Consider the following 18,233-nt stretch of genomic DNA (forward strand, 5'->3'; position numbering starts at 1 on the left):
AAATAATTGCTCAGTGTGACACATTCCCCAGAATGCATCACCAGATTTCTGTGAACAGCATTGATTCAGCAGCTTCACTGTTCTGGGAATTTTACTGTTGTGTTCTGCTTTTGGGCTTTTGGCCTATTTCGTAGCAACACATGAATGTGTTTTTAGCAGCAGTGAATTACATAAACTCAGTTTTATGTGATCTGACTGAACTTTGGCTGGTACAGCAGCAATGTGTCAAGAGCGTGTTTCATTTTTTGCTGTTATCATAGGGTTACTGTAAGATTATCAGTTTATAAAACTGCAGCTTAAAAGTCAACTTCACCAAATGCCATGTACCTGATGTAGATGGAGTGGAGGGTGGATATGCTTACAGGAGAGAAAGCCGTCACCATATCCACAATGTTGAAATCAGAAGTTTTTAACACAGATGCCAATGATAGGTGAGAATGGCAGCCTTACTACTACTTTAATTTTTACTTTATGTAACCTTGAGGTCCACTTTAAATTTACACTGGAAGCAATAAGCATAGAATAACATCTTACAGTGTGGGTCATCAGCTGAACTGGCATAGCTCATCTTGAGAGAGCAACTTTCTTTTAAGAAAATGGCTTAAATTGAACCCAAGGTGAAAATAAGCTAATAAGATAAACAATTATATGTATCTCCCTACTGCTAAAAATGACTTTTTCAGCACCCCAGGGCTTTATTTTATACTAGACCTAAAGCCCCATCTACACCATACAATTTCACACGCGATCGATCGAATTCGATTCCAACATGTCCGATCGGGATTCGATCGGTAGTGTGGTCAATTTTGTATAGTTAGCAATGCAAAATCTTCCACACTACCGATCGAATCTCATGTCCCATGTCGGATTTAATCGATCCAATCGAATTTAATCCAATCGAATTTGATCGATCGTGTGTGAAATTTTATGGTGTAGATGAGGCTTAAGGCCTGTTAGAATAACGGGCGCTAGGCCTCTGACCTCACAACCCCCCTCCTGCCGCTGCATCGCCTGCAGGTCACCGCGCATGCGTGCACACGGCCACGATACGTGCTAACACAGACACAACGTACACCCCATCCCACAGGGAAAATACTTGGACTAGTGACCTTGTCTTATCTATCCCCTGCCCTCAGAAGTTATATTCAGCCAGGAAAACTTTTATGGCTGTAATTAGCTTATCAGTGATGTTCTCTATATTTCTGACAAGCTACCGACAAGACAGAAGCTGTCACTTCCATGTCTAGAAATTAATTATTTCAGGCAGCAAAATAAAACAAATAAAACAGCCTGGTTATTAATAAGTTTAGTACTGTGCATACACATGCTTACCTCATCATGTCACATGTCGCTTCGGGTACACTTTTAAAGTTTTTGATATCTATATGATCAGATTTCTAGTTTTATTCTATACCAGCACAATAAAAATGCCAGCTTGAAGCTAGCTGATAGGTTGCAGTAAAGCTGATCAGTTACAGTAGATAAAAAAAAGCGTAAACCTCTTTAGAACACTTTTCACACACAAGGCCCATAATATCATGGGAGCGTTAAGCTGTTTAATGTTATTAAAAGGGATATTTCTATTTCAATTTGCAGCATTTCTTACATATAAGGAAGCTGAGAGAATACTTGCCATGAATGGCTGTAATGTATACATCTGAGGTGTGGAAACTGCGCTTCATCTTTTCAGCTGTGGTGTTTCACTTTAAAGTGAACCCGAGGTGAAAATAAACTGATGAGATAAACAATTGTATCTATCCTCCTACTCCTCAAAAAATGTTAAGATATCCCAGGGCTTTATTTCATATTTAAAGGGAACCTTAACTGAGAAGGATATGGATTTTTCCTTTTAAAATAATACCAGTTGCCTGGCTCTCCTGCTGATCCTGTGTCTCTAATACTTTTAGCCCCAGCCCCTCAACAAGCATGCAGATCAAGTGCTCTGACTGAAGTCAGACTGGATTAGCTGCATGCTTGTTTCAGGCGTGTGATTCAGCCACTACTGCTGCCAAAGAGGTCATAAGAGCTACCAGGCAACTGGTATTATTTAAAAGGAAATATACATATCCCTCTCAGTTAAGGTTCCCTTTAAACATTTACAAAGTAGGATGAATGTTTTACTTTCTCTAATCGGTGGCAGCCTATTAAGTATCCCAGGGTTAGAAAAAGGTTAATATTTCCTGTATTTTATCTCTCCCTGCTCTCAGAAATTGTATTCTGCCAGGAAAACTTTTATGGCTGTAATTTTCTTATCAGTGATTACTATATTCCTGACAAGGTACCGACAAGACAGACACTGTGACTTCCATGCCTAGAAATTAACTCTTTCAGGCTGCAAAATAAAGCAAGTAAAATGGCCTGGTTTGTTGTTTTGCATTGTACATACAAGTTTGTTTAACAAATTGTAGCAATCTTCAATGTAATGTTTCATGGTAAAAAAAAAAAGAAGAAATAATTGCCTCCAACAAACCATCTTTTTAACTAAACTAAAATGTTGTTCTCACATATACTGTGACATTCTGATGCCTGGTGCAAACCTGTGGACCACACACAGGTTAAGAGATTTCAAATAGAAGATAAAGAAAATCCCCTCAGACCGTAACAAAAAAAAAGCAGACAGTAGACCGTTTCCTATTATCATTCCTGATATCTGTATATGCATGTTATTTGTCACAGGTCTGGGCCAGCTGTCCACAATACACACAGCAGTATCTTATTAGAGGCTGATACTAAAAAATCTCAGTAAAGATTTTCAGCATGAAATGTATTAAAATCTATTGAATTGCAGCATTGCACTGTTCAATGCAGTACAATCCTATGGGCCTTTGATCTGCCACAGATTGATGAATATCTTCTATCCAGTATGTTTGATCAATTTTGCCCCCAAATTGATTTACTGATAGAGTGGTATGTTGGGGCATCAGTTTCTATCAGATTGAATAGGTTGGATATGGATGGAAATAAATCCTCAAATGTACGGTTAACTTAAAGGGGTCTGAAAGTCTGACATAACATTCAATAAAAATGTTTTTTCCTATTTTGTATTACTCATACAGTTATAATACAGTAATATTGTCGATCTACAAATTACAAGTTTGCAAAGTGTAGTTTATCTTGCCCTGAAAGCTGCCATTGCATTTTATTTCAGCTGCTTTTTATTCTATATTAAAATCTTCCAGTGAGCTGTTCTGAACTGTGTGTGTGCTTGAAGCACAACGAGCGTCTCAGAAAGTGTTTTCAGTTGTTTGCACACAAATGTAACAACATTGGAATGTAAACAAAGATACTGTTATCTCCAGTCTGGAGCAGATTTCAAGCTGAATAGCCTTTCCATGGCAGGACAAGGTGCTGTTTAACTTGCCTGGCGGAATTGACAGATACACATGGCAGTACAAAATATGCTGTGAACTGTATTGACGGGCATACACCTCAATATTCTCCTGCACTGTATACTAGACCGTTGCTTGACACATTTTGGCAAGTTACAGGGAAAAAAAGTTATGAAAATAATATGATAACTTTTTGCAAAGAAATCCTGGAGAAATTGAATGCCAGGGAGGTTAACTGTTTCAGTGATGTTCTGCTACAATTTTTTTCTTGGATAGTAGCTTTAAAGCTGAGAGGAACCTTTTCGAGCAAAGTAGAAATGCTGACTTTCAGACCACTTTAAAGCACACCTGAACTTGCCCAAAAAAAAGGGGATTTTTACTTCCCTGGGGCTTCTTCTAGCCCCCATAATTTGTCAGGTCCCTCAGCGTCCTCTGGAACCCCGCTATTTCCCAGCTACCAGCTCTGTAATTTCTACGACTGGAGCTTTAGTACTGCATACTGTGCATGCGTGGTTGCGTTCGCGCTCCTCTGTTGCCGGAAGCAGTCTGTGCATGCACAGTTTATTCTTTTGAGAACCGCGTATGCGCAGGATGCTCCCGCCTACATGACATTGCCCTTGTGTCTTGTTGTTGTATATACCGCCACTGCTGAAATCCTTATGCCCTTGGAAGCTTTTATTCATGTTAAGTACCATCATTATGGCCCATTCAATGTACATCTCCATGCAGAAGAAGACATGCTTTAGGCTTTGATTGTAAATGGTCTGTGGCAGTTTGCTGTGCTGCACAATAGCTGCTCGTGCCATAGTATTATAAGGAGGGATCTGTGTTTTTTTACGTAAATACCATTTTCTAGTTCACTTGATGTCTCTATTGCTCTTGTTGACTTTAGGGATGCGTTTGGCCCCGTTGTTTACTATATGCGGTTTCCTTGCTCTAAGGATGTGGATGCTCTGAGAAAGCTTTCAGTCTGAAATGTCATGGGTAAATCCCATTGTTTCTATTTTTATGACTTTGGCTGTTATGCTCATTTCCAAGAAAGACCTGGGTTAATTTAATCACTGCTTGTTCTTACTATACTGCATAAACCTCCTACATGTGGGGATGCTTGTTGTGGGAATAACAAATCAGATGAGAAGTTCTTCTTAAGTGATACTCCCCTTTCTTTACAAAAATGGTAAATAACATGTATCCGTGCTCCACAAGATGATTTTAAAGGGATCCCGAGGCGAGTGGGATTTGGAGGCTGACATCTTTTGTTTCCTTTTAAACAATGCACATTGCCTGGCTGTTCTGCTAATCCTTTGCCTCTCAAAGTGGCCACTAACAGTCTAATTTGTAGTGAAAAATCGTTCCAGCGATCAGATAATATAGCGAGATAGATAATAATCTCTGTTGATTGACACGATTGATTAGGAACGATTTTAAAAACAGTGGTCCAATTGGATTTTTTTCAAACCAAAATTTGGATTGTCTTGTCTGTTGTGATAAATAGGAAGCAAAGATTGGTGTAGTGAACGATTTATTACGATATTTCACTTCCGATCAGAATTATCTGATCACTCACATGATTTTTCGCTAGAAATTGGATGGTTAAAGGCCACCTTAGTACTATAGGCATAGACCCTGAACAAGCATGCAGATCGGATGTCCATGACAAATCTGACAAGATTAGCTGCATGCTTGTTTCAGGTGTGTGATTTAAGGTAACCAAACATCTAGCAATTCAATCAACAAAGTTATCGACTTCAGTATGGTTGATCAAAAAGCCGATCGGCTTGTGGCCCACACACTTCAAGTGATATCATATGTGATTCACTGTCACTAATGGATCTGATTGATGTTGTGTCTCCATGCTCTGAATGCAAAAATCGATTCAGAGTCGATCAAATGACATGTGAACAGTAGCCGATTCCAGTGCGATTGACCGATCTCTTCATCCTGCTTGATCAACTAAGCTGGTCGATTCAACATGATATTGGCCACTTTTCATCGATTGGGCATAATGGAACACTCGATTCAATAAAATGATCAAATCAGATGGTCGATTGTACAGCCAAATTGCTAGATGTATGATGTATGTAGATGGGCCACCTTTAGACCCTACTGACCAAAAAGATCATCAGGACTGCCACTCAACTGGTATTATTTAAAAGGAAACTAATATGGCATCTTCCATAAGTCTCACACACCTTGGGTTCCTTATAAATGTAATGTTGTTTCAAAATGATCTTGGCATAGTGGGTATCTCTCTTGCCTTGCAGTGCTGTAATGTCCCGCTCAGATCTTGGCATAGTGGGTATCTCTCTCTTTTGCCTTGCAGTGCTGTAATGTCCTGCTCAGATCTTGGCATAGTGGGTATCTCTCCTGCCTTGCAGTGCTGTAATGTCCCGCTCAGATCTTGGCATAGTGGGTATCTCTCTTGCCTTGCAGTGCTGTAATGTCCTGCTCAGATCTTGGCATAGTGGGTATCTCCCTTGCCTTGCAGTGCTGTAATGTCCTGCTCAGATCTTGGCATAGTGGGTATCTCTCTCTTTTGCTTTGCAGTGCTGTAATGTCCTGCTCAGATCTTGGCATAGTGGGTATCTCTCCTGCCTTGCAGTGCTGTAATGTCCCGATCAGATCTTGGCATAGTGGGTATCTCTCTTGCCTTGCAGTGCTGTAACGTCCCGCTCAGATCTTGGCATAGTGGGTATCTCTTTTGCCTTGCAGTGCTGTAATGTCCCGCTCAGATCTTGGCATAGTGGGTATCTCTCTTGCCTTGCAGTGCTGTAATGTCCCGCTCAGATCTTGGTATAGTGGGTATCTGTCTTGCCTTGCAGTGCTGTAATGTCCCGCTCAGATCTTGGCATAGTGGGTATCTCTTTTTGCCTTTCAGTGCTGTAATGTCCTGCTCAGATCTTGGCATAGTGGGTATCTCTCTTGCCTTGCAGTGCAGTAATGTCCCGCTCAGATCTTGGCATAGTGGGTATCTGTCTTGCCTTGCAGTGCTGTAATGTCCTGCTCAGATCTTGGCATAGTGGGTATCTCTCTTGCCTTGCAGTGCTGTAATGTCCCGCTCAGATCTTGGCATAGTGGGTATCTCTCTTGCCTTGCAGTGCTGTAATGTCCCGCTCAGATCTTGGTATAATGGGTATCTCTCTTGCTTTGCAGTGCTGTAATGTCCCCCTCAGATCTTGGCATAGTGGGTATGTCTCTTGCCTTGCAGTGCTGTAATGTCCCGCTCAGATCTTGGCATAGTGGGTATCTTTCTTGCCTTGCAGTGCTGTAATGTCCCGCTCAGATCTTGGCATAGTGGGTATCTCTCTTGCCTTGCAGTGCTGTAATGTCCCGCTCAGATCTTGGCATAGTGGGTATCTTTCTTGCCTTGCAGTGCTGTAATGTCCCGCTCAGATCTTGGCATAGTGGGTATCTGTCTTGCCTTGCAGTGCTGTAATGTCCTGCTCAGATCTTGGCATAGTGGGTATCTCTCTTGCCTTGCAGTGCTGTAATGTCCCGCTCAGATCTTGGCATAGTGGGTATCTCTCTTGCCTTGCAGTGCTGTAATGTCCCGCTCAGATCTTGGTATAATGGGTATCTCTCTTGCTTTGCAGTGCTGTAATGTCCCCCTCAGATCTTGGCATAGTGGGTATGTCTCTTGCCTTGCAGTGCTGTAATGTCCCGCTCAGATCTTGGCATAGTGGGTATCTTTCTTGCCTTGCAGTGCTGTAATGTCCCGCTCAGATCTTGGCATAGTGGGTATGTCTCTTGCCTTGCAGTGCTGTAATGTCCCGCTCAGATCTTGGCATAGTGGGTATCTTTCTTGCCTTGCAGTGCTGTAATGTCCCGCTCAGATCTTGGCATAGTGGGTATCTCTCTTGCCTTGCAGTGCTGTAATGTCCCGCTCAGATCTTGGCATAGTGGGTATCTCTCTTGCCTTGCAGTGCTGTTATGTCCCGCTCAGATCTTGGCATAGTGGGTATCTCTCTTGCCTTGCAGTGCTGTAATGTCCCGCTCAGATCTTGGCATAGTGGGTATCTCTTTTGCCTTTCAGTGCTGTAATGTCCTGCTCAGATCTTGGCATAGTGGGTATCTCTCTTGCCTTGCAGTGTTGTAATGTCCCGCTCAGATCTTGGCATAGTGGGTATGTCTCTTGCCTTGCAGTGTTGTAATGTCCCGCTCAGATCTTGGTATAGTGGGTATCTGTCTTGCCTTGCAGTGCTGTAATGTCCCGCTCTGATCTTGGCATAGTGGGTATCTCTCCTGCCTTGCAGTGCTGTGATGTCCCGCTCAGATCTTGGCATAGTGGGTATCTCTCTTGCCTTGCAGTGCAGTAATGTCCTGCTCAGATCTTGACATAGTGGGTATCTCTCTTGCCTTGCAGTGCTGTAATGTCCCGCTCAGATCTTGGCATAGTGGGTATCTCTCTTGCCTTGCAGTGCTGTAATGTCCCGCTCAGATCTTGGCATAGTGGGTATCTCTCTTGCCTTGCAGTGCTGTAATGTCCCGCTCAGATCTTGGTATAATGGGTATCTCTCTTGCTTTGCAGTGCTGTAATGTCCCCCTCAGATCTTGGCATAGTGGGTATGTCTCTTGCCTTGCAGTGCTGTAATGTCCCGCTCAGATCTTGGCATAGTGGGTATCTTTCTTGCCTTGCAGTGCTGTAATGTCCCGCTCAGATCTTGGCATAGTGGGTATCTCTCTTGCCTTGCAGTGCTGTAATGTCCCGCTCAGATTTTGGCATAGTGGGTATCTCTCTTGCCTTGCAGTGCTGTAATGTCCTGCTCAGATCTTGGCATAGTGGGTATCTCTCTTGCCTTGCAGTGCTGTAATGTCCCGCTCAGATCTTGGCATAGTGGGTATCTCTTTTGCCTTGCAGTGCTGTAATGTCCCGCTCAGATCTTGGCATAGTGGGTATTTCTCTTGCCTTGCAGTGCTGTAATGTCCCGCTCAGATCTTGGCATAGTGGGTATCTCTCTTGCCTTGCAGTGCAGTAATGTCCTGCTCAGATCTTGGCATAGTGGGTATCTCTCTTGCCTTGCAGTGCTGTAATGTCCCGCTCAGATCTTGGCATAGTGGGTTTCTCTCTTGCCTTGCAGTGCTGTAATGTCCCGCTCAGATCTTGGCATAGTGGGTATCTCTCCTGCTTTGCAGTGCTGTAATGTCCTGCTCAGATCTTGGCATAGTGGGTATCTTTCATGCCTTGCAGTGCTGTAACGTCCATCTCAGATCTTGGCATAGTGGGTATCTCTCTTGCCTTGCAGTGCAGTAATGTCCTGCTCAGATCTTGGCATAGTGGGTATCTCTCTCTTGCCTTGCAGTGCTGTAATGTCCCGCTCAGATCTTGGCATAGTGGGTATGTCTCTTGCCTTGCAGTGCTGTAATGTCCCGCTCAGATCTTGGCATAGTGGGTATGTCTCTTGCCTTGCAGTGCTGTAATGTCCCGCTCAGATCTTGGCATAGTGGGTATCTCTCTTGCCTTGCAGTGCTGTAATGTCCCGCTCAGATCTTGGCATAGTGGGTATCTCTCTTGCCTTGCAGTGCTGTAATGTCCCGCTCAGATCTTGGCATAGTGGGTATGTCTCTTGCCTTGCAGTGCTGTAATGTCCCGCTCAGATCTTGGCATAGTGGGTATCTCTCCTGCCTTGCAGTGCTGTAATGTCCCGCTCAGATCTTGGCCAGGACAATATCTGCATGGGGTTTGTATGCTCCCTGTGTTTGCATGGGTTTCTTGCTCCTGACTTCTTTTGATGGTAAGTTAACAGCGTGATGATGTACTCTGTCCAGCACTGTAAATTGTCCGCGCTGTACAAATACAAAATAATTATTTTTCAGTTTATCAATTGTGTATTTCCATTACCCAGATCTGAATAAGGCCTCTTTCAAAAGAGAAACTAGTTTGCTTGGTTGCCGAGCAGCTCATCGTTCCATCTGCCGCCCATGAATACCATTCAGGTGCAATGAAAGAGAACCCTAGACAAGGGGGGTAAAGGTAAAATTATTCATATTTACCTGGGGCTTCCTCTAGCCCCATGACCATAGTTACCTCCCTCTCCGTCCTCCTAATAGTAACTCCATTCGCCTGCTATCGGCCGGACCGCGCATACGCAGAAGAGCCCAAGTGACGTGACTGAAGGCGGATTACCGGGGCCAATAGCAGGCAAACAGAGGAGGCAGCGGAGGTCATGAGGCTGGAGGAAGCCCCAGTTGAGTATGAATTCTTTTACCCCCCTCGTCTCAGGTTAGCCTTGAAATGGCGGTGAATTCACGGCCTTCAGCTGCCCATCTGAGACAGGCCTAAAGCTTGAATTACACATCTCTCTCTGCCAGTGTGGAATGTGCAGTGTTTGTGGAGTATAATCTGCCTAGAGCCTTCCTAACAGCAAGAGTAACAAGCTGCACAGAGTAGTAGATTCTCAAGCCTGGTACACACCATGCAATTTCCCATCAGATAGATGGGTCGAATAGATAATTTCCGACAGGTCCGATCTGATTTCCAATCGTTTTTCTGATCGATTTGCATAGAAGTGATCAGAAAAAACGATCGGAAATCCGATCAAATCTGTCAGAAATTATCTATCAACCCATCTATCTTTTGGGAAATGACATGGTGTGTACCAGGCATTAATCAATTTCCACATCTGCACTAACCCACTGACCAACAGCAAACCTATGTAGTCTTTGTTTAGAAACACTGTGTTTTACAGGCTTATATGTAAGCTGAAAGAGTTACCATCCCTGCAGTGTATAGAGCTGAACTGAAAGAATTGCCTTTTTCTTAGATTCTTTTAGAAATATATACATTTAGTGACTCTTAGTGTACATGTTGAAAATATCAGGTTACTATAAATAATCGAATTGCTGCACAGTCTGCAATTATGTCTGTACGTGGGCCAACCATATTTGCTGCTTTCCATAGACAAGCTCTTTTTATTATTATAATTATTGTGTATTTATATAGCGGTGACATCTTCCATAGCACTTTACAGAATTAAGGCATGTCACTTGCTGTCCCTCTACAGAGCTCATAGTCAGATTGCTGCAATTGTCTCAGTCCAATTTTTATGTATCTGTATGTTTTTGGGATGTGGGAGGATACTGTAATGCTCGGAGGAAACTCCCGCAATTATGGAGATGGCACATGGCACCCTGGCCAAGATTTCAAATTGGGAGCCTAGTACTGCGCCACCAATGCTGTTACATGTAGTTTCACTAGTTACATTATATTATGGCCTGAACTGATTGAACACACTATACTTTTCTGCCTATAGTCTGTAATAATGTGAAACAATTAAAATGTTCTTACAATGATCAACTTCCTTATGTGACTTTCTCTTGTAGACACACTCAGCAAGGCCTTCATACAGTGGTTTACAAAAGTATTCGGCCCCCTTGAAGTTTTCCAGATTAATTTAGAAATGTGCCATAGTCCCTTTAAGACCAGGTTTTTCAGCTCTGGAGTGGAGGTCTATAGTTTGGTTGTAGCATTCTGACATTCGATAGCCTTTTGAAGGGGTTTAGGCAAGTGTCAGGTTTGCATGAGTGGTACTGAACTCAGTAAATGTCATGTGTGCAGTGTAAACAAACCTTGAGAAGAAACATAACTTACACTGGCATCCACTGTGTCAAGGTCAGATGTACAACTGCTGGGATAACTGGCTGGTTTCTAATTGTTTCACATCATTAAAGAGACTCCGTAACAACATTTTCAGCCTTATTTCTTCTATCCTATAAGTTCCTATATCTGTTCTAATGTGGTCTGTCTGACTACAGCCTTTCCTAGTTGCACAGTGGCTGTATTATATTCTGTTATATAATCTAATCTTCTTTCCTCTGCCGGCTTTGTCGGGCTCAGACACTCAGGCAGGAATGTGCTGCTCTGCTTGTGATAGGATAGAAGCCATACACACCCTCTCCACGCCCCCTGCAGGCTCTGTGTGAGTCACAGACTGAGCTCCTTTGAGCCTATCACATTCTGGTAACAGCCATGTCCTTTTGTTTGTAAACACTGCCTAAAACTGGCAATTACAAGCCAGGATTGCAGCAGAGAGTGGCAGAAATAGCACAGAGGGGCCCAGGAGAACATAATGAATAGAATGGTATGCTTTTTATTGTAAGAATTTTAGAGTACAGATTCTCTTTAAGGTGGAATGTAGGGCAGTTTCTGTATCTTACTGACTACAAAGTAAGAATCCAGGCACACTGCCTTTTATTGCTGGGCAACACAGGTGGCTGTGTGTTTTACAGCCATGCATGGCACCTGTGTTGCAGCCCCATACAAGTCCAGGGAATAGGAACAGCATTGTGTTGGGCACAGAAATGCATGCAGCAGTGTGTTCTCAATCTCCATGCATTCCCTCATTTGTTGTTATGTAAATGTTGGCAGAGGGAAGTTTTTTAACTTGAAACAAAATCAGTAATGCTGGGAATACACGTTACGTGTTTTGCGGAGAATAGTTCCAATAGATGCCTTCCATGATAAAATTCCGACATGTCCGATTCTCTGCTCGATTTCTTATAGAAATGAATGGAAAAAAGATGAGAAAAACAAGTGGAAGATAAGAGAATCGAATGGCTAATAGATCGCGCGGAGAATTGAACGCAAAAAACGTAACGTGTATTCCTAGCAGACACAGGTACATTGCATTGTTGGTCAGAGCCTCTTTTTAGTTTTAGGTGGACACGGAAGTGTGACGCTTGGTGATCCTGGAATCTACATGTAGCTTCCAAGGAATTAACGAGTCGGGAAAAAATTGGGCTGGAGCGTGCGATTTGCGTAAATGACAGTACCGGTGCTCTCCGTGAATGTGTGTAAATAAGTGATGTGTTACAGCTGTGATTTTACCACTGCACTGGAGTTCCTGTGAAGCGCCCCTGAAGGTTTATAGAGACACTAAATAAGATCAGGGCTGTGGAGTCGGTACAAAAATCTTCCGACTCCTCAGTTTATGAAACCTCCGACTCCAGGTACCAAAAATAGGCCGACTTTGACTCCTCGACTCCGACTCCTTCGTCTAATACTTAACAGGTCTGTGGATTTTGTACAAAAATCATCCGACTCCGACTGCTCAGTTTATGAAATCTGCGACTCCGACTCCGGGTGCCCAAAATTACTCTGACTCCTCGACTTCGACTTCACAGCTCTGAATAAGATGATTGCTTTTGATTGGTTCGGGTGTCCGATTCGGGAATGATCACTGTACAGACTCGCTGTCTGTTTGCTAAGCTGCCTGTTCTGTCCCACGGTTGGAGGGAGGGTAGAAACACCCATTGATGGTGAATCACTGAACAGTGACATATGGGACATGTGTAGCTTTTTGCCTAACATGTTTGCGTTCTGGCAGTTGTGGTGTAGGGATTCTATCCATAGTGTGTTTAATTTTTACCGACAATCTTGTATCTTCTGGCATCCTGCTTAGCTTTGAATGACATAGTATAGTATTGCTTCTTCTGTGTGGAGAGAGGCAGTCAGGGGAGCTGCTTCAGGCATGGATTTCCGTGTGAAAAATGATGGCTATTCATGAGCTTGTTTAGAACATGGCCTATGGCATTCCGCAGTTGTTTCCACCTATTCTCGTCACACAAGTGCTGTCAGGACATGAGTTAGGTTGTTTGGTCTTTCCATTTAGTGCATCATCTGCATGCACACACAGGAAACACCTAAAATATCTAGTAATAAGAAACTTGAATTAAAATGAAATACTCATTGTGACTTTTATGTAGACACAGACAACAAGACACAGAACATTTATATCACACTTTTTCTCCTGGCAGACTGAAAGCGCCAGAGCTGCAGCCACTAGGGCGCGCTCAGTAGGCAGAAGCAGTGCTAGGAAGTGTTGCCCAAGGTCTCCTCACTGAATAAGTGCAAGCTTACTGAACAGGAATAGCCAAGATTCAAACCCAGATCTCCTCTGTCATCTCAGAGTTTCTGTTCACTTAATATATGGCCCGCAGCCACTTCTACATTAAAGCTAGCCATACACCTATATTTTGCCACCCAATGTGGCAAACAGATCAATCCCTCTCTGATCTGAATCTGATCAAAGAAGGGTCACATCCTCAATAGTGATAAACTTATAACCACAGAAGAATGCACCCCACAGGGTTGAACATACGTTCACTTTACTGCAATGTCAATACACTACATGTTACGGGCTCCACCCTTCATCAGGTCATCACATCTTCCATACACTGCACACAGTAGAAAAATCTATCCAACTGCATCATTCCATATAGTGCAATGCTATGGGCCATAAATCTACTGCTAATACTATTTGGGGTATCTAGTTACATAAGCAAAATATTTATTATAAAGAATCACAGATTCCAGTAATTTTGTGAATTATATGTAGAATATGCATGTAGTACAGCCGTGGTTAATTTCAAGATCTGTCATATGATGCTAGCAATAACACATTTATTATGCATTAGTGTTATTTATTTATGAAGCACCAACATATTCTGTGGCGCTGTACAGAGTAAGAAACAAACAAGGGGGTAAATGATAACACAGACAGTGGGGTACACAAAGTAGACTCTGGTGCATAATATAGTATTGGTAGACATAGTAATTACAGTGACAAATGTGACATGATGAACAAAGTGTATAGTAAATTCCAAGACACAAAAGGGTGAGAAAGCCCTGCCCTTCCGAGCTTACAATGTAAAGGCATAGGGAGGAAACAAGAGATGGAGTATTATACAATATGGATACCTAGAGACAGTGTGTTTCTAGGTTATATTTAGTAAGGAGCATAACTTGGTCAGAGGTTGAAGGGGAATGGCCTAAGTTAAGAGCGTATGCATGTCGGAAAAAGTGAGTTTTGAAGGAGTGCCTAAAGATTTCAAAGGTTGTGGTTTGGGTGGAGATTCCAGAGGAGGGGTGAAACTCGTGAGAAATCTTGTATGGGTATGCATTGTGCCCTTACTGCACTGTAGATAGTTTTCCATACACTTGCCCACATGATATATGTTGTGTATGTAGAAGTGTGTGGTATGGCTTCTGCATTTCATTAGAATGTTTGATATTTATATCACCATGACTACATATTTTATTGTGATGATGGGGCTGATCTTTCCCAGGCTATCTTGGTAGCAGGTTTATAGGGTTTGCTCTGCAAGACTTCATCTGTACAGTAAATCGTTGTGGCTGCCAGTGTTTCATTAATAGTGCCACTACATGAGCCGTGTCCTTTTTTCCACTGGGATTAAAACTTGTGCATAGCCACTTTCTACTTTTTTCTTCTGTTGGTAAAAATAAGTGGGGTAGTTTCATGGGTAATGGTGTGTAAGAAATGTAACTTTATCATAGTTCTGACAGCTTTTTCACTTAAATATACGTAAAAGTATTTGAGTGGCCTACCCTGTGCATGCGGGATTCCTCCAAGTGGTATAGTGTCTTCCTACAACCTCATAGCATACTGGAAAGTCAACTGATGCTGTTGATATGTTAGCAAATGGAAGGGATTCTTTGTTCTCTTAAAGTTATGCATAACATTTGTGAGTGCAGTATTAACCCTTTTTTAATCTTTTTTTCCCGATCACCCACATCTCCCCTCCTCCAGCACTTAATTTTTTTCCAGTGTTCTGGGGGGGGGGGGGGGGGGGGGGGATATGGGCAGGGGCATAACAATATGGGTTGCAGAGGTTGCAACTGCGTCAGGGCCCTTCCCCCCCCCCCCCCCCCCCTTAAAGCGGATCTGAGATGAAAAACTAACTATAACAAGTAACTTGTCTATATATCTTATCTAAAGTTTAGATAGTTTACACCGCATATCTAGCTGCCAACAGCTTCAATAGAATATGATTATTTCTTCCTGTGATACAATGACAGTAGCCATGGTGTTTGTAAACATTACAATCAGGTAAGCTTATCTGCATCTTCTGTGAAAAAAAACTCCCCATCTGCCTCTGAAATCTCTGGCTAGTAATACCTCCCTCCCTCTTACTGCCCAGACTGAGCTCCCATGAGCCCTTGCTACTGCCAAGGCTCTCTGAAAAACTATGGGTGAGGCTTGTTTAGTTTATAGGGAATTAGAGTATTAAAACAAAAACAAAAAAGTATTTGGCTTGAGGAATACCCTATAAACAATAGGAAAGGAACACTTTAACTGCAGTATTAGCTCTTAATTGTGGTCCTGTGCTCATAATAATCACTTCTATGGATACTTTGAATAGTAGTAATCATTAAAGAGAATCTGTATTGTTAAAATCGCACAAAAGTAAACATACCAGTGCGTTAGGGGACATCTCCTATTACCCTCTGTCACAATTTCGCCGCTCCTCGACGCATTAAAAGTGGTTAAAAACAGTTTTGAAAAGTTTGTTTATAAACAAACAAAATGGCCACCAAAACAGGAAGTAGGTTGATGTACAGTATGTCCACACATAGAAAATACATCCATACACAAGCAGGCTGTATACACCCTTCCTTTTGAATCTCAAGAGATCATTTGTGTGTTTCTTTCCCCCTGCAGTTCTCATGCACTGAAGTTTCAGGCTGCTTGTTTCTTCCTGCAAACAGCTTTGCCCTTGTCTGCAATTCCTCAGTATGTGAAAGCCCAGCCAGCTCAGAGGACGATTTATCCAGCTTGTAAAAGATGAGAGAAGAGAGAAGCTGCCCTAATCTAAATAATACACAGGCAGTGTGCATAGAGGGGCCTGGAAGGGGGAGTTCATAGCAGAACCACAACACTGAAGAACTTGGCAGCCTTCCAGACACAGGCTGACAAGTCTGACAGGGGAAAGATACATTGATTTATTACAGAGACTGTGCTAGTAGAAAGTGCTGCAGTAAGCCAGAACACATTAGAATAGCTTTTGGAACTTGTAGGATGATAAAAAACAGGATGCAATTTTTGTTACGGAGTCTCTTTAACAAACTGTTCCCCATCCCCTTCTTGCACCTCTGACACTGTAGTTGCCATTGACCGGTTTTGGTGCACCGTATCAATTATTATGTATAGAGTGCTTGGGGAGGCCCAATATAAAACTTGCATTGGGGCCCACAGCTCCTTAGCTATGCCACTGGATGTGGGTGATCAGGATTTGCAGTGGCCACAGTTCTCCAGATGGTATCAGTGTAAGGAGGTGACCTGGTTTCAGAGGCGGGTGCAGAGCCGGGACCAGTTTGTAAGCTGGAGCTCTGCCTCCTTGCACATGTGCCAGCGTAATTTCGTTATTATGTGGCACTGTGTAGTACTAAAGAGGATTGGACTTTGTCCGACTCTTTGATTGATCCTTATATGGTGACACCATGACAGACTAGATCCGGCAACAGTGCCTCCTAGTGATTGGCCCAAATTGACAGCCAGTTTTCCGACATTGGTCCTATAGAACAAAATGTCAATGTCAGACATAGTCTGACATAAGATGGGAAATGCTTTGTGTAGTAATTAAATAAGCGTACAGAACTTATTATGATGTAGTTCAGTTCTTATAGGCGTTTGATGCCAATTAAAGATGGCTTGCATGCAAATGTGTTGCAAACCGTGTGCAGCTTGGAATTGGGACAATTGCTGTGCAATTCGTTGGCCCAGGTCCAAACTGCATGCAATTTTCATTATATTTGCATGCAAGATGAAATAAGCATTTCATTGACCACATCTCGTTCTGATAGATTTCATCATGTGTGATGTAACGGAGTGGGCGGTCTTTCTGTCTATTCTAGGAGGGTGTACAGGATTCCGAGCCACAGAATCCACTACATTCAGGCTTGTGGGGCCTGGTAGCAGTGGCTGGATAGTGTATTGGTTAAGGGCTCTGCCTCTGACACAGGAGACTTGGATTCAAGTCTCTGCACTTCCTTTTCAGTAAGTCAGCACCTTTCAGTAAGGAGACCTTGGGCAAGATTCCCTAATACTGCTACTGCCCTACTAAGTGTGCCCTAGTGACATGCAGTTCTGGTGCTTTGAGTCCGCCGGGAGAAGCGCGATATAAATGTTATTTGATTATTATTTGTGGTTTTCACGGAGGCAAGCCCTGTGGTCTCCTCTGTCTCAGTGTGTGTAGGGAAAGCACATGTGCAGAACAGGACTCTGTATGGAGATTAGTTTCTAACACTCACTTTTCTTATTTGTCCCCTCAGTGCCTGAAAATGACTGCGAAGAGGAACCTGTTTGTGCGGCTGGTGCCATGCCGCTGTTTGCGGGGAGAGGAGGAGACTGTGACCTCGCTTGACTACTCTCACTGCAGCCTGGAACAGGTGCCCAAAGAGATTTTCACATTTGAGAAAACCTTGGAGGAACTTTACTTGGATGCCAACCAGATTGAAGAACTTCCCAAGGTACCACTTTTTACTGTACAGGCTTCATATTTTCCATGACACTGATGACGAGCAGCCCTTTCTCCTGGGTGTCTTCCAGCTGTGCTTTATAGGCATGAGCTCAGGCTGCCGCTCCTGCTTTCCTGGCAAAGCCCAGCGCCAGCCGTTCGCTTAACACACGGCTCCATCTCATGAGCACAACATCCAGCCAGGGAGTTCCTTACACTTCCAAACTCCTCGCTTAGCAGCCACCTACCAGCTCCGCTATAAGATGCTTTTTACTGCTATCCATTCTGGCTGAATCTGATTTCACACTGCTTTGCTCTCCTACTTTTATACGATGCAGCAGTCATTTACTTCATAGTATAACCAGAAAAATCAAGGTAGCTCACGGATGTTCGATTTTTTTTTTCAGTTACTTTGTGAGATTTACTGCTGAACGTTTAGAACTTTAGCAAAAAGGGGAAAAAAATAAATCAATACATTGCAAAGTGCGAAGTTTAAAAATAGAATAGTAATCAAGAAATGATTGATATCAGCCATGTAGTTTGTTCATGTTGTTTGATCCAGATTCAGCCTGCACATAATCATCTTTACTATTGGCAGACATGGAAAAAAATGTAGACCTCACCAACTGCCATTATCTATAAACACACCCG

The 18,233-nt window shown here is 42.9% G+C and overlaps 1 protein-coding gene across 4 annotated transcripts in view; it reads left to right on the forward strand.

The window, feature by feature from the left end:
- ERBIN (erbb2 interacting protein) overlaps positions 1–18,233 on the forward strand; it is a 335,765-nt gene that overhangs the window by 202,645 nt on the left and 114,887 nt on the right. For all 4 annotated transcript variants that reach the window (XM_068249944.1, XM_068249941.1, XM_068249959.1 and 1 more), the window contains one exon: positions 17,398–17,595. In XM_068249944.1, the coding sequence (XP_068106045.1) occupies positions 17,407–17,595 (189 nt within the window). In that variant the 5' untranslated portion in view covers positions 17,398–17,406. The remainder of the gene's footprint in view (positions 1–17,397; positions 17,596–18,233) is intronic.

This window comes from Hyperolius riggenbachi, chromosome 1, assembly GCF_040937935.1.
Source record: "Hyperolius riggenbachi isolate aHypRig1 chromosome 1, aHypRig1.pri, whole genome shotgun sequence".
NCBI classification, from domain to species: Eukaryota; Metazoa; Chordata; class Amphibia; order Anura; family Hyperoliidae; genus Hyperolius; species Hyperolius riggenbachi.